General features: G+C 31.5%; 1 protein-coding gene across 3 annotated transcripts in view; it reads right to left on the reverse strand.

The window, feature by feature from the left end:
* LOC143056660 (phosphatidylinositol 4,5-bisphosphate 3-kinase catalytic subunit beta isoform-like) overlaps positions 1-14718 on the reverse strand; it is a 45912-nt gene that overhangs the window by 9976 nt on the left and 21218 nt on the right. Inside the window, exons 13-20 of one of the 3 annotated variants that reach the window (XM_076229817.1) lie at positions 12774-12827; positions 11110-11319; positions 9930-10051; positions 9383-9424; positions 3816-3959; positions 2489-2642; positions 1434-1564; positions 492-601 (exon numbers count right to left, since the gene is read on the reverse strand). In XM_076229817.1, coding sequence (XP_076085932.1) covers positions 492-601; positions 1434-1564; positions 2489-2642; positions 3816-3959; positions 9383-9424; positions 9930-10051; positions 11110-11319; positions 12774-12827 — 967 coding nt within the window. Of the gene's footprint in view, positions 1-491; positions 602-1433; positions 1565-2488; positions 2643-3815; positions 3960-9382; positions 9425-9929; positions 10052-11109; positions 11320-12773; positions 12828-14237; positions 14292-14718 lie in introns of all 3 variants that reach the window. The other 2 variants (XM_076229816.1, XM_076229819.1) reach the window with 2 other exon arrangements.

The raw sequence follows: 14718 nt of genomic DNA on the forward strand, positions 1-14718 counted from the left end.
TGTGCACATTGCTGTGAGTTTGTTTATTCAATATTGGCTAGAGGTATAGGGGAAATAATAGAAAAATTATACCTTATCAGGGTCAGTTTCAGGGTTTTTGTAAAGGTGGCTTGATAGTAAAAATAGTGAATTTATACTTAACAATATAATTACCCTCTACCACCTCCCACCCATCCCACCTGAGTACTGAATCCGCTCTGGCTTAATCTATACTTCTATAGGAGCCCTCTTAAACTTGTAGTGAGGTCAGAATTTTTTGCTCCATGATGAAGGCCTCACTGTGACTTTGAGATAAAGAACAGCAATAAAAGTGCTGTGACTTTGCTTTTTGTGTGTCTTTTTTTTTTTTTTTTTTTTTTGCTGTTTATGAACTGATTTTGTGTCATGAATCGATACCCCATATCCTTCGCTTTCTATTACCTAGTGTTATGGCTTAATCTATACTATATAGTGTAACTAAACTACATAGTGTTAACAGTTAACATTCTCACCATCTCCACATTTATAAATCAACTGTATGTTTTGTCCTTTCTCATCATCATTTGTCCATTCCAACCAAAACGGCTTCTTTTTAGAGTCCATTACTTTACAGGATTTCTCACTATAATTAAATAAAATCTTTTATAATAACTTACTCTATTTCAAATATGATTTTCATTTAATAAGCTTACCTATTACCGTTGTGTTAACTTTTACAAATTATGACTTGGATGGAGACTGAGGAGGGTGGTTACTAAATTGGGGTACCTTCATGACGAATAACGGTAAAAATTATAGCCAAATATCGTTAACGGTAATATTTGATGTATGACGATAAAATGTACACTTCTTTTAGACAATAAAAAAAATCTATTGATTTTGATGAATCACGTTAAATTTTTCCCTGAATTTAACACCTTTGACGAATCACGATAGGGATATTTTGACATTTCTAGTAAAATTTTAACCAATTTGACACTAACGGTAGCTAAAAATGACCATTTGACGACTGACCCTCGGAGAGTTGTCTAATTGTCACTCATACCACATCTTCTTATACCAATTTACAACATTATTAGAAAGGGACCTTAAACTGCTTTTTTCTAAGCTTTCAAAAGCAATATGAAATTGCCCTTGTCCTTTTTAATTGCTCTTCGTCATCATTTGTACTTTCTGTTTTGGGTAAAGAATTAAAAGATGGAGATGATTTTGTTATTGAGAACGAAGAGAAATTGAACAAAACTAATAATATTTCTTTTCAAACCAACCATCCTGTTTAATTATATTTATACAGTTTTGTCTAATTTATACATTATTAAAGGTGATAGGACTATATATTTTACATAACGCCTCTTTGTACATGTATGTACTTACACAATTTTGTCTAGTTTATACATTAAGGTGATTGGACTGTATGTTTTACAGAACGCCTCTTTGTACACGTATGTACTTACACAATTTTGTCTAATTTATACATTAAGGTGATAGGACTATATATTTTACAGAACGCCTCTTTGTATGCAGATTGCTGCATAACCTTCTGCAAGGGAGAGTCATCTTTTTCTTTAGCCTTTTTCTTCAAATTCTGAAAAAAAAAATCAACAATATGTATTTGAAGGCCCCTTGAAGGTTTTTTTTATGACTATGACAGCCATCTTGCATGCAAAACCCCCATGGGCATTTTGAAAAGTTGGCAGGTATGTAATTTTAGGAAAATCATAGTATTAAAACTGAGCACACTGTGTGTATGTGTTAAATATTTAGCAAAATCAAAACAGTTTACCTACAAACCATGTACTCTGCGGTCAATTCTGCTTCTTAGTAAGTCCTGGACAGTCAAAAGGCAAAGAAATACAAACAACACTTATAATCAAATTAAACAATAAGGATAAAGTATCTGTGACCATGAACATCAGTTCTGATGTCTGCTTTCTCTCAGCATTGGTTATGTGTAAATAAATACTCCATTGTTTAAAATGAACTGATCTTTCTTAGATATGTATACCCAATTAACCAGAAGTAAATATTTTTAGCAGGAAGAAACAAGAATGTGTCCATAGTACACTGATATTCCCACTCAAACTATTGTTTATTATGGACCGTGAAATTTGGGTCAAAACTCTACCTTGGCATTAAAATTAGAAAGATCATTTCATAGGGAACATGTGTACTAAGTTTCAAGTTGATTTGACTTAAACATTTTATCAAAAACTTCTTTCACCAAAAACTTTAACATGTAGTGGGACAGACAGATGGAAGAACAGACGAACGAACAGAAGGTGGATGGATGAACGAACAAACTAACAAATGGCACGCAGACCAAAAAACAAAATGCCCATAAATGGGACATGAAAAATAACCTCAAACACTAATTACTGAAATCATATAATTCTAAAATCTCAAAATGCATATTGTTACACTTACTGCTGCTTTGGTATGGTTTGGATGTTTTGCTGCCTATCTAGGGTTGACATGTGACTGTCATGTGACTAGATCATGAGATACTTACTGCTGCTTTGGTATGTATATCTGTGATAGATTTGAGTTTCTGTAGGATGATTTGCTGCCTATCAAGGATGGACATGTGACTGGGGTTTGCCTTGAGATATATTTCTATGATTAAACCATACTGGACGGTAACAGAGGGTTCATGCATGTCTGACCTGAAATAAAAAAACTTAAAATTTTAACAAGATTAAAGATTTATTCAAAGTGGTTCAGTTTCTTCAATCAGTTAACTTACCACTGAGATTTTATAAGAAAAGAGAAGGTACATATGACAAGTCTCCATCTTTTTGCTATCAGGTAACATGAAGGAGATCACTAAAATATCAGCATTTTTTAACATGTTTTACTTCATTTAAATTTCAAGGTTTTAAACTTCTTGCAATCTATTTCAAAACTGCAATAACTGATAAAAATAGCCTCATTTTGAGACTAAATTAAGTTAATATCAATAAACTTTTTTTTTTATAAAACTGTGACTCAAATCAACAAGATAACAGATTTTAGTCATTAACCTGTACAACCAGGGGCGGATGCAGGAATTTTCGAAAGGGGGGTGCTAACCCAGGGCAAAGGGGGGGTGCAGGGGGGGTGCAAAACATATGTCCCGATACAAATGCATTGATCGGCAAAAATAAAGGGGGGGTGCGCACCCCCGGAACCCCCCCCCTGGATCCGCCACTGTGTACAACAAAGTCTTTTTATCAATTATGCCTGGTTTATTTCATGCACAATCAATAACATTATAAGTGCAAAGGACAAGGTTCACTTATGGCACAAAATGGCCTAAAATATCAACTTTATCATTAAACACCTAAAAGGTCACAATTTGGTTCCTAACTGGGTCTATTTCAAAAGACTTAACGCTAAATAAATCAGTTTTTTCCATAAAAGTGCATATCATTCTCCAAAGTAAGACCATTTTGGACACTTTGTCAAAATATGGCGATTTTGTGCAATTTTCAGATCTAAAAACTTTAGGAAAACCTTTGCTGCCACCTACGATCCAAAATGTTTTGTAACCAAAAGATTCCAATTTTGATATAGATTTCATCAATATGAAAACATTTTGGAAGTGGATGGAGGTCAATAAAAATTCAAATTATTGAAAAAATTGACCAAAATTGACCTTAAAATACAAATGATGTTTATTTAAGGGGTCATAGCTTCATAAATTTTAAAGGAAGGTGCCAAAAAATATATTTGGTCTTAATAGTATTATCACAAGTATTTCTATGTGAAATTTTGAACTTTTTGGTCCGATTTAAAAAACATCAAAAATTTAGGGCCAATTATAACCCTTCATAAACCTTCTCCTTTGGAAAACTTACTTGAGCAACCAAAATAACTTATGTCCTATATTACGATTCTGAAGTGCTCTCCGTAACAGGAATTTGACTAGATCACAATTTAAATAGTTCTCATACTTCAAAGCCTGCACCAACTGTAGCAAATACTGAGCCAATTCTTCGTCACTGAAAGATACAAAATACAGGATTATCATTCATCATCAGCATCAATAAAGAAAAAAACTAGAGGCTCTAAAGAGCCTGTGTCGCTCACCTTGGTCTATGTGAATATTAAACAAAGGAAGCAGATGGATTCATGACAAAATTGTGTTTTGGTGATGGTGATGTGTTTGTACATCTTACTTTACTGAACATTCTTGCTGCTTACAATTATCTCTATCTATAATGAACTTGGCCTAGTAGTTTCAGAGGAGAAGATTTTTGTAAAAGATAACTTAAGATTTACGAAAAATGATTAAAAATTGACTATAAAGGGCAATAACTCCTAAAGGGGTCAACTGACCATTTCGGTCATGTTGACTTATTTGTAGATCTTACTTTGCCGACATTTATTGCTTTTTACAGTTTATCTCTATCTATAAAAATATTCAAGATAATAACCAAAAACAGCAAAATTTCCTTAAAATTACCAATTCAGGGGCAGCAACCCAACAACGGGTTGTCTGATTCATCTGAAAATTTCAGGGCAGATAGATCTTGACCTGATAAACAATTTTACTTTCATGTCAGATTTACTTTAAATGCTTTGGTTTTTGAGTTATACGCCAAAAACTGAATTTCACCCCATGTTCTATTTTTAGCCGTGGCGGCCATCTTGGTTGGTTGGCCGAGTCACGCCACACATTTTTTAAACTAGATATCCCAATGATGATTGTGGCCAAGTTTGGTTTAATTTGGCCCAGTAGTTTCAGAGGAGAAGATTTTTGTAAAAGATTACTAAGATTTACGAAAAATGGTTAAAAATTGACTATAAAGGGCAATAACTCCTAAAGGGGTCAACTGACCATTTCACTCATGTTGACTTATTTGTAAATCTTACTTTGCTGAACATTATTGCTGTTTACAGTTTATCTCTATCTATAATAATATTCAAGATAATAACCAAAAACAGCAAAATTTCCTTAAAACTATCGATTCAGGGGCAGCAACCCAACAACAGGTTGTCCGATTCATCTGAAAATTTCAGGGCAGATAGATCTTGACCTGATAAACAATTTTACCCGTGTCATATTTGCTCTAAATGCTTTGGTTTTTGAGTTATAAGCCAAAAACTGAATTTTACCCCTATGTTCTATTTTTAGCTGTGGCGGCCATCTTGGTTGGTTCGCAGGGTCACGCCACACATTTTTTAAACTAGATATCCCAATGATGATTGTGGCCAAGTTTGGTTTAATTTGGCCCAGTAGTTTCAGAGGAGAAGATTTTTGTAAAAGATTACTAAGATTTACGAAAAATGGTAAAAAATTGACTATAAAGGGCAATAACTCCTAAAGGGGTCAACTGACCATTTCGGTCATGTTGACTTATTTGTAAATCTTACTTTGCTGAACATTATTGCTGTTTACAGTTTATCTCTATCTATAATAATATTCAAGATAATAACCAAAAACAGCAAAAATTCCCTAAAATTACCAATTCAGGGGCAGCAACCCAACAACCGGTTGTCGGATTCATCTGAAAATTTGAGGGCAGATAGATCTTGACCTGATAAACAATTTTAGACAATGTCAGATTTGCTCTAAATGCTTTGGTTTTTGAGTTATAAGCCAAAAACTGCATTTTACCCCTATGTTCTATTTTTAGCCATGGCGGCCATCTTGGTTGGTTGGCGGGGTCACGCCACACATTTTTTAAACTAGATACCCCAATGATGATTGTGGTCAAGTTTGGTTTAATTTGGCACAGTAGTTTCAGAGGAGAAGATTTTTGTAAAAGTTAACGACGACAGACGACGACGACGACGACGACGGACGACGGACGCCAAGTGATGGGAAAAGCTCACTTGGCCCTTCGGGCCAGGTGAGCTAAAAAGAAACTGGTTGTTTTAAAAATTATGAATCCAACTATTTCTTAAGAGACTATTTCGGTGGCCGAGTGGTCTAAGTAGTTACTACTGTAATTACTAGCCAGTCAACACTGAGGTTGTGAGTTCAAACCCCATTTGTGCGGGTGCACTTGACTTCAATCTTAATTGACTAGGATTTTCAGTTTTCCTATCTAAGGTCAGTGGTTTTCTCCGGGCACTCTGGCTTCCTCACTAATAATCAAAGTGATGGAAATCACTCATGGAAAGATTAGAAGAGTAGTTTGAATAATTTCATATTAAGGTGTGGTGGAGGGGAATTTACAATTAATAAAGCACTATTGCTGAAAATTGCATTAACAGCAGGTCTTTAGAAGGAAACTTGCTTTTCCAGTATGAGGATAAAATGAGCTCAAATTAAATAATATGGGTCTCTTAATTTGCACAATTTTATTTAAACTGCAGTTTATATCTTATCGAAATTATGTTGCCAGTTCTGAACATGTTTCAAAAAAACAAAAAAAAGCAAAAATTCTTCTAGTAAATGTTACCAACTATCCTTGTAAGACATAAATCTGGACCACCAGCTTAAAACTTTAAAGTGTCAACAACAAAAATTGAAAAATGTTGTTATGGGGAATTTTGAAAGTTGAAACAGAGGTTATAGGGCATTGAAGATTAAAAGTTTTAGAGTGCCTTTTGATCAATTTTTAAAGTATTTTTCAACACAGGGCATTGAAAATGTACTTTTTCAACGTAAACCAATTAAAAAACTTATCTTATTGAAATGTGGATTCTTTCTTGATTGCAAAAATATATATTCACTTCTAATAAAAATTTAAATGACTAAAATAGACATAATGATTGATGGGAACTAAACTAATAAACAATGGTTTGTTATAATTAAAAGTTTTAAAATTTTTAAACTGTTTCAAGCCAATTCCTGATAAAAAAAGTGTACTAATTTAATTGTTGATTAATTACAGATGATTATTGGAAATTTATCAAGTATATTATAGGCCTTACTTAAATACCTTTTATTCATTCATATTTATATTCATATTTCATTTTTTTTAAGATCTTGTTAATCCATTAATCATTTATCTTTTAGATATTATTTACAGAATCACTTTATGTAATGTAGATCAAAAGTAATTGGCAATAAATAAATCTATCATCCTTATAAATATCAAACATCTAAAATACACATTTGTGTATTCAATTATACACAAATGTATATGCAATTATGAGGTCAAATACTCGTGTATTAAGAATTATATTGAGTGGTCTGTATAATTATGTAAGACTGAGGTTGATAAGTAATGTGGTCAATTTGATTGGCAGTTTAGGAGGTGGGGCATTGTAATTAAAGGTTCACCTTGTCTCTGATTGTTTAGTGATACTGACAGTTGTCAATCATACTAGTTGAATCAATACCTAGTTACCTAATCAAAATGTTTTTTAAAAGCTTGCACATCAACACACCTTAATGACATACATTCTTGAATGAACTGCTCCAATAATATACCCAGTTTTTTTTCAGTTTATATGTGTATTATGTGCACATACATCAGAACCATAAGGAACTATATTTCAGTGTGAATACATTTAGTAACAGTAGCTAACCTGTCCTGTTGTTAGGGAGGCTGGTGCCTAAGTAAAGATTTAGAACAAGTTCTAATCTTTCCAAAAACTGACCTCCACAAAATAGCCTAAATGTGGTGCTTAAAAGTGGCGTTAAAACACCAAAAATCAAATCAAATCAAAGTAAGCAGTCATGTACAATGCTTCTGCTCTGTTTTGTTCAGGTATGTACCTCTATTTGTATTGGCAGCACTCCACTTATCAGATGAGCCATTATAAAATATTTACTTTCTCTTTAACATCTTAAATATCCATAGAATACTTGGTGCCTTATTAAAATTTAAGAAATTAAAAAATGTAAAAACACAAAATTTCTTATATTTTCTGATTTTTTTTAAATTTTCAAACAGAATGAGTTATTTGCATTCTTCAAAAAGTTCCTTAATTGACTAGCCTCTAAGGTAGACTATTCATACATGTGACTGATTTGTCAAGTCAAAAAATGAAATTTGGAAATTCTCTTATTTTCTATTATTGTTGATTTTTTTCTTGTAATTTAGGCATTATAATATTCTTGAAGTAGTACAGATTGCACAAGAAAATCAAAGCCTGAAAGGCAGTAAAAACAATAGCTGCCTAGATCATGTTTTTGTGACTTTTGTCTTTCATCCACATATAAAGATTAAACCTGACAGAAGTTACATGTATGTAGCGAGAAGTTAAGATTTTCCAGTAGAAAAAGGTCACTATTTCAAGCTTCTTTATACAAAATGTATATGATAAGCATGAGAAATTTAAATAATGTACAGCAAACAAGAGGTCAACACGTAGCATGACTAATACACACGCACATGCATGTAAATTGTTTATTTGAAAGAATCACCCTGACTCGGGAACAAACGCTAAGATTTTAAAAGCTGTAAATTAAAAAGTTAATTCTTGCATTTATTTTTACAAATCCCTGACAGATGACTGTTCAAGATGAGTTTTAATCAAAGTAATTCTAGTCCTTAAAATACTATGGATTCATTTTATTCGTTGGATACCAATTTTTGTGGTTTTCGTGGGTACAGGTGAACCACCAATTTAAATGTTCAACGAAGTACAAATTTTCTACCAGGTTGTATGCAGACTTTGGCAAAACCATGAAATTACATATCCATGAAAATGCAAGTTTTCCGCAATCCACGAAAATTGGTACCCAAGAAAATAAAAGAATCCACAGTAATAGATTTTACTTAAAAAAGTTCAAATTCAAGTTTAAATCAACAGCGGTCAAAGTAAAAGTCACAGTGACCTGATTTTGATATGTGAAAACCCTGCCTTCCTATAATGCATCTAGATCTGTTTATCGCATATAAATTGGTTAAACAAATTTCTTCAGTATAACAGTAATCAGTTATGCCCTCGACAAGGTTCTAATATCATATGGGTTAAAGTCAAGCTGACTGATTTTGGCATGTGAGACACCCCATTCAATGACTGAATCAGATAGCAAGTTTGGTGAAACTATGTTCTTCATTACAAAAGTTATCCAGCAGAGAGTCCTATTTTCAGGGGGACAACACTTTTGCCCAGCTTAGGATGGAGTCAAATATAATTGAGAATAGTATATCTCCCCAAAAAATCAAGTCATATTATTTTGCATATAACATTATAAAGGGACATAACTCAAGAATTGTAAAAGGGACTCTACCCATATTTGTACTTGATCTGTGTTTTGCGGTAATAAGCATTTTGTATAAGTTTCATAACATTTGGTTGAAACAAACATATTAAGTAAGAGAACAGTAATCAAATTTTGGACGTAAGTACAGACTGATTAGGGTAAAACTCAATGCCCCCTCCCCCCTCTACTAGACAGGGGCATCCATAATTAATTTCAATTAGATTATTTATTTGATGATTTCAACTTTTATGTTTAGAGTGTTCTATCACACAACTATAGATTATAGAATAAGAATCATTCATTCATACATACCGTACATAACGATTAAATTTTTTATGAGGTTTAGACCGATCACTGAAATATTCATGAAATGCATGTTAACTGTCGATTACTCTTTGATCTGGCTCAGGCTTTATCCCATTTGTTACTATTGACATAGTCGAATAAATAAAATAACACAAGTTACTTTTCAATAAAAAAATTTCATTTAAAACTTTCAAGAAGTCATAGTAAATACGCTTGATGACTTCCTACATGGTAAAAACAGTCAAAATTTTGCAGAATTCTGCAAATATCAGGTTTTTACTAATTTCACCTATAATCTGTTTTAACTGAAAATTTGACATTTTAACAGTTTTTTTCATCTAATTATCATCACATTATGGTAGTCAAAATAATTCAGATGTATCAGGCTAAAATTATGATTTAGTGATCCAGTTTGTTTCCCAATTTGCTAATATCAGCTTCAAAGTAGTTGTTATACTGATAATATAGTGGATATGTTAAGTATATTCATTTGTTATTTATACAGTAACCTTTTAAAAGGTTAAATTTGGCAATGAAATGCTTATATACTTACGGCAGTTCATCTAACCATTCAGTGGCTTTCTTTCTGACATATTTATCAGGGAATGTAAAATCTAGCAAAGTTAAGGCTTGATCTGCCTCTAGTGTAGGCCATGTCTGTAACAGAGCCTGCATCTGTTGAAAAAGTATATATAAATAGTACATAGTATGAAATATATCATCATATGTTCAGATCATCCAGAAATATCACAAAATAAACTAGATATCATTGAAATGGGAGCCATCTCTGTGGGCCCCACTGAGGATAACATGTGGTAAGAAAATTGTATCTTTACCATAGGACATGGGTTTGTCAACTGAAACCAAAGTTTTTGACCTTGACCTTTGACCTAGGAAGTTTTTTATTCATTATGACACATCCTCTGGTGTTGGTTAATATACATGTCAAGTATAAACTTTGTAATCATAACAGTTCTCAAGATATAGAGTGGACACTATCTTTACCATAGGACATGGCAAAGTTTTTGACCTTGACCTTTGAGCTAGGAAGTTGAACATACATAATGACAAGCCCTCTGGTGTTGGTTAAAATACATGTCAAGTTTAAACTTTGAAATCATACCAGTCCTTTGGTAGAGAGCGGACAGGATCCTTACCATAGGACATGGGGTTGTCAACTGAAACCAGTTTTTGACCGTGACATAGGAAAACATACTGATCACTATAGGGCAATCCGCCATTGGCCAAGCTCTAATCAGGAATGTGTAAATGGGACACAGATGATACCCCCACTTGCATATCATATAAAGTTGAAAGGGACAAAACTGAAGAATAGTAAAAGTGACACTTCCCAAATTTGTACTTGGTCTGATTTATGTGGTAATGTAAAGTATGTGATTTTTGTGGTAATGTAAAGTATTGTCTACAAGTTTCAAAACATTTGGTTGAATCAAACTTAAGTTAGAGAATAGGAACCAGCAAATCAGCAAATTTTCCATTTGTTAAGGGGAATAACTCTAGAATGTTTAAAGCAATCACAAAAAATCAAACTTGATAATTTTTTTGTGGTAATCAGCAGTGTGTACAAGTTTCATAACATTTGGTTGTGGCAAACTTAAGTTAAAGAACATAAAACAAAAAATTCAGGGGCATAATTCTAAAACTTTTTAAGTGACATCACCAACATTCAATCTTGATCTGTGTTTTGTGGTATTAATAACAGAGTAATTTACCTTGGAAACTTCAATATGGTTGTCCCAGCTGACAGAATATAACACATACAACAGAGCGTGAGGGAACTCGCTGCATTTGTCACGTATGTCATAACGCATCCACCAAATCAGTTGTTTCTGCTGTTCGTCCAATGTCTGAAGTATTGTGTACTGATTAGCTCTCAGTATGCTGTCTAGTTGCTGAACAATGTTCTTGTTTGGTCTCCATGTCTAAAATATCATAAAATATCAATTATAATATTCAATTCTGGCATAGAGTTATTTTTCTTTATATCATTTGATTTATATATAAGTTATATCATAAAATATCAATTATAAAATTCAAGTAAGGCCAGAATATAATTTTTTCATCATTGCCTGATTTATAAATATGTACAAATTTTGCATATAAACACTTGAAAGTAATTGATTGAATGGTAATATAACATAAATAATACTTTTAAAAGTAATTCAAATTTAACTGTACTGTAAATACTAGAAATGAACAGTTCATCAATTATAATAAAATCATTATGGTTATTTATGCCATTATAACTTAAACTTCCCCATTTATATCCTAAACTACAAAATCTTATAAAAAATCTAACAAAGATAATCCCTTTCTTGTCCATTTATGTCCGATATTTTGCTAATTCTCCCAAAATGAGTTGAATAAAGAAATAATTTAGTTGGTATACATGGATTTATAAAAAAGATGTAGTTAAATTAAAACAAGGTTTGGATCTAGAGGGACATTCATAAACATTGGATTAAAGTAATGATTTTTTTTAATTTTCAAAATGTACTTCTAAACCTGTTCCTGCTGTCAAAAAACACACACATCTCTTTAACACTTAATTTCACATAAAAAATTAAGAAATAACCTGAAACAATTAATGTATACACCTTATCGATATTCCCATATTCCCGGCTGACCCAATAATCTGTCCTGTTTAAACTATTAACGTCATACAACATTGTCAACAATCACTTTCCATTGTGGGGTCAAATATTTTGTATTATGACATCAAAATTTTACGGGAACCTGTGTGAAGTCTAGTAATGGGAGACAAATAGCGATAAGGTGTATTAAAGCTTAACAATTTAAAAATGTTTTTCTTTAGAATTAAATTAAATTAGATCTGTTAAGATGTATAATCTTAACAAATACAAGAAAATGTACTGGGGAAATATTTCAATAAGACATCAAACCAACAAACAAAAAAATCAAAAGACATCTGACGGGCAGCACAGTCTTCAATAACTGACAGAAGTTAGTATAATATCTTAAACTCTAAATCTTCCATATCTTTAAAAGTTGTGAATATTTTAAAGAGAAACAACTAAAGATATGGCATTAATATCCATTTCTCCAAATCATAAAAACATTAGCAATAAAAATTATTAGTGCAAAAAAAAAGCAAGCAACATATTTTATTTCTAGCATGTATGAGAATAAATTAAAAATCTTTATGTCTCTTTAACTTTTTACAAATGAACAGAAATTAACTTTGATCACTTAAATATATTAAATTTAAAATAACATAAATAACTGGATTATGTGAAAATCAACAATTTGGTTTTCTCCTTTGAAAATTCTATTCATGACATCCTATATGTAATACAAGCAAACATCACTGCACAAGCTGGCTACATATAAACTATGTATATATGATACTACATACAGTAGAGCCTGGCATTCCTGGAGCTTCTATATAAGTACTGGCCAGTTCTAACACCTGACAAAAACAGAGAACATGCAGGGTTAATATGGTGGAGGACAGATAAAAGTCTGAACAGAAATTGTTCACCAATTTTCATCCTCGGTATATTGATTTATTTAGTACAAGTATCAACAAGTTTGTTTTTTGTTTATGAAATAATGACATAAATTTAGAATGGTAAAATATGGACCCCAAAAAAGAGGTGGTCAGAATTTATAATTTATCATATGACTCAATTTTACAACGCCTTTCTGCAGAAATAGGGTAAATAAAAAAAGGATGAAAATTGGTACAACATTCTGTATCATTTATCTTGTTAATACACATGAAATACTTGTGAATCTGAGATAGTGTAAGTCATGCAATAACTAAATTATAAATATAACCTAATTATATATTAAGTATAGTGTGTATCTATTATTAATAAAGGAAGTGGTTACACTAGGAAGATCAAGTACTAATATTGACAGTTTTTTAGATGAAAATACATTTCTAATTTGTTAGAAAAATGTACTTATTGAAGATATATTAAACAGATAATGTTTTTCCTTTTTATATTTAGTGAACAAAATTCAACAAATAATCAACAGATTTCCTCCCAAATTTTGCACATACAGATATCTACATTTTTTTCCAAAAGTCTGCACATTCTGATATCTGTACAGGTTTTCAAAATCAGAGGAATTTTAAGATTAATCATATCAAAAATTTAATCAGAAAATTTGCTTGAGCTAGTAAGTATTGGGTATGCAATTTTTTGTACTAATTCCAAAATTTGTACTCTTTTGCATCAAACTTTTTTTTTTAACACAGTCAATAGTCAATACTGATCTTTGGATTTGATATGAAAAAGAAAAAAGAAAAACACAAAAAGATTTTTTTTTGCTATTTGCCAGCATTTCTTTTGTACTAATTTATCTAATACATCAAAGTTTTAAAAACATGTTGATATAATTAATAGTAGTGTCAATGATAGAAACATTTTGCAAAGTTTGAAAAAAAGATCTATTGATTTTAGTTTGGTCCCACATGCCACTTTATAAACAACATCATGCATAAACATAATACACCATCCACCATTAATTATTTATTCAAATATGAATATTCATTACAATTTTATAAATGTTTTTAGGCCATTCTAAATTTATCTAATAATCTAATGAAAACTATATAACCAAAATTTTTTCCCAATATAAACAATTTCTCATTCTAGACAAAGTAATAAAAAAAAAATGATATTAAACTCATGATAAAAGGTCACTAACAAAATCTACATTCAAAACAAAAAACATATGCTTCCCTTGCAACAAAAATAAAGATCATCAATTTACATCTAATGAATATTCATAGTTAAAATTTATACATAAAACAACAAGTCTAGAATGTGCAGTGAGGTTCATGCCATAACAGACAACCCCGACTTACTGGTGACCCACATTTCCCTGGCTCTTCCATATGGTCACTGGCACATTGTAAAACCTGTGTTGTAATTTCAGATCAAATAATGTATTTACAAGTAACAAATAACACAATATAACTGTTACTAACAGGATGTGTAGTATTAAAAACAAAATGTGTATATAATATTACACCTTGTGTATAATATTAATACATTTTGTAACACAATGTTTATAGTTTACCATGTGTAGAATATTTATAACACAATGTGCATATCATATAAACACAGCATGTATATAATATTAACACAATGTATTTAACTATTAATACCATGCACAATGTGTATAGTTTCTATCTTGTGGTGTTTGTTTTTCTCTGTTTGCTATCTGTAACTGTTTTACTTTCAATCTATTACTTTGACAGTGGTTGTCATGCTTTCATATTTTTCTTAATGCCATTTAATCTAATTTGTCATTGAATCTATATAACATGTATAAGCTAGTCATTT

The sequence above is a fragment of the Mytilus galloprovincialis genome, chromosome 13 (assembly GCF_965363235.1).
Source record: "Mytilus galloprovincialis chromosome 13, xbMytGall1.hap1.1, whole genome shotgun sequence".
NCBI classification, from domain to species: Eukaryota; Metazoa; Mollusca; class Bivalvia; order Mytilida; family Mytilidae; genus Mytilus; species Mytilus galloprovincialis.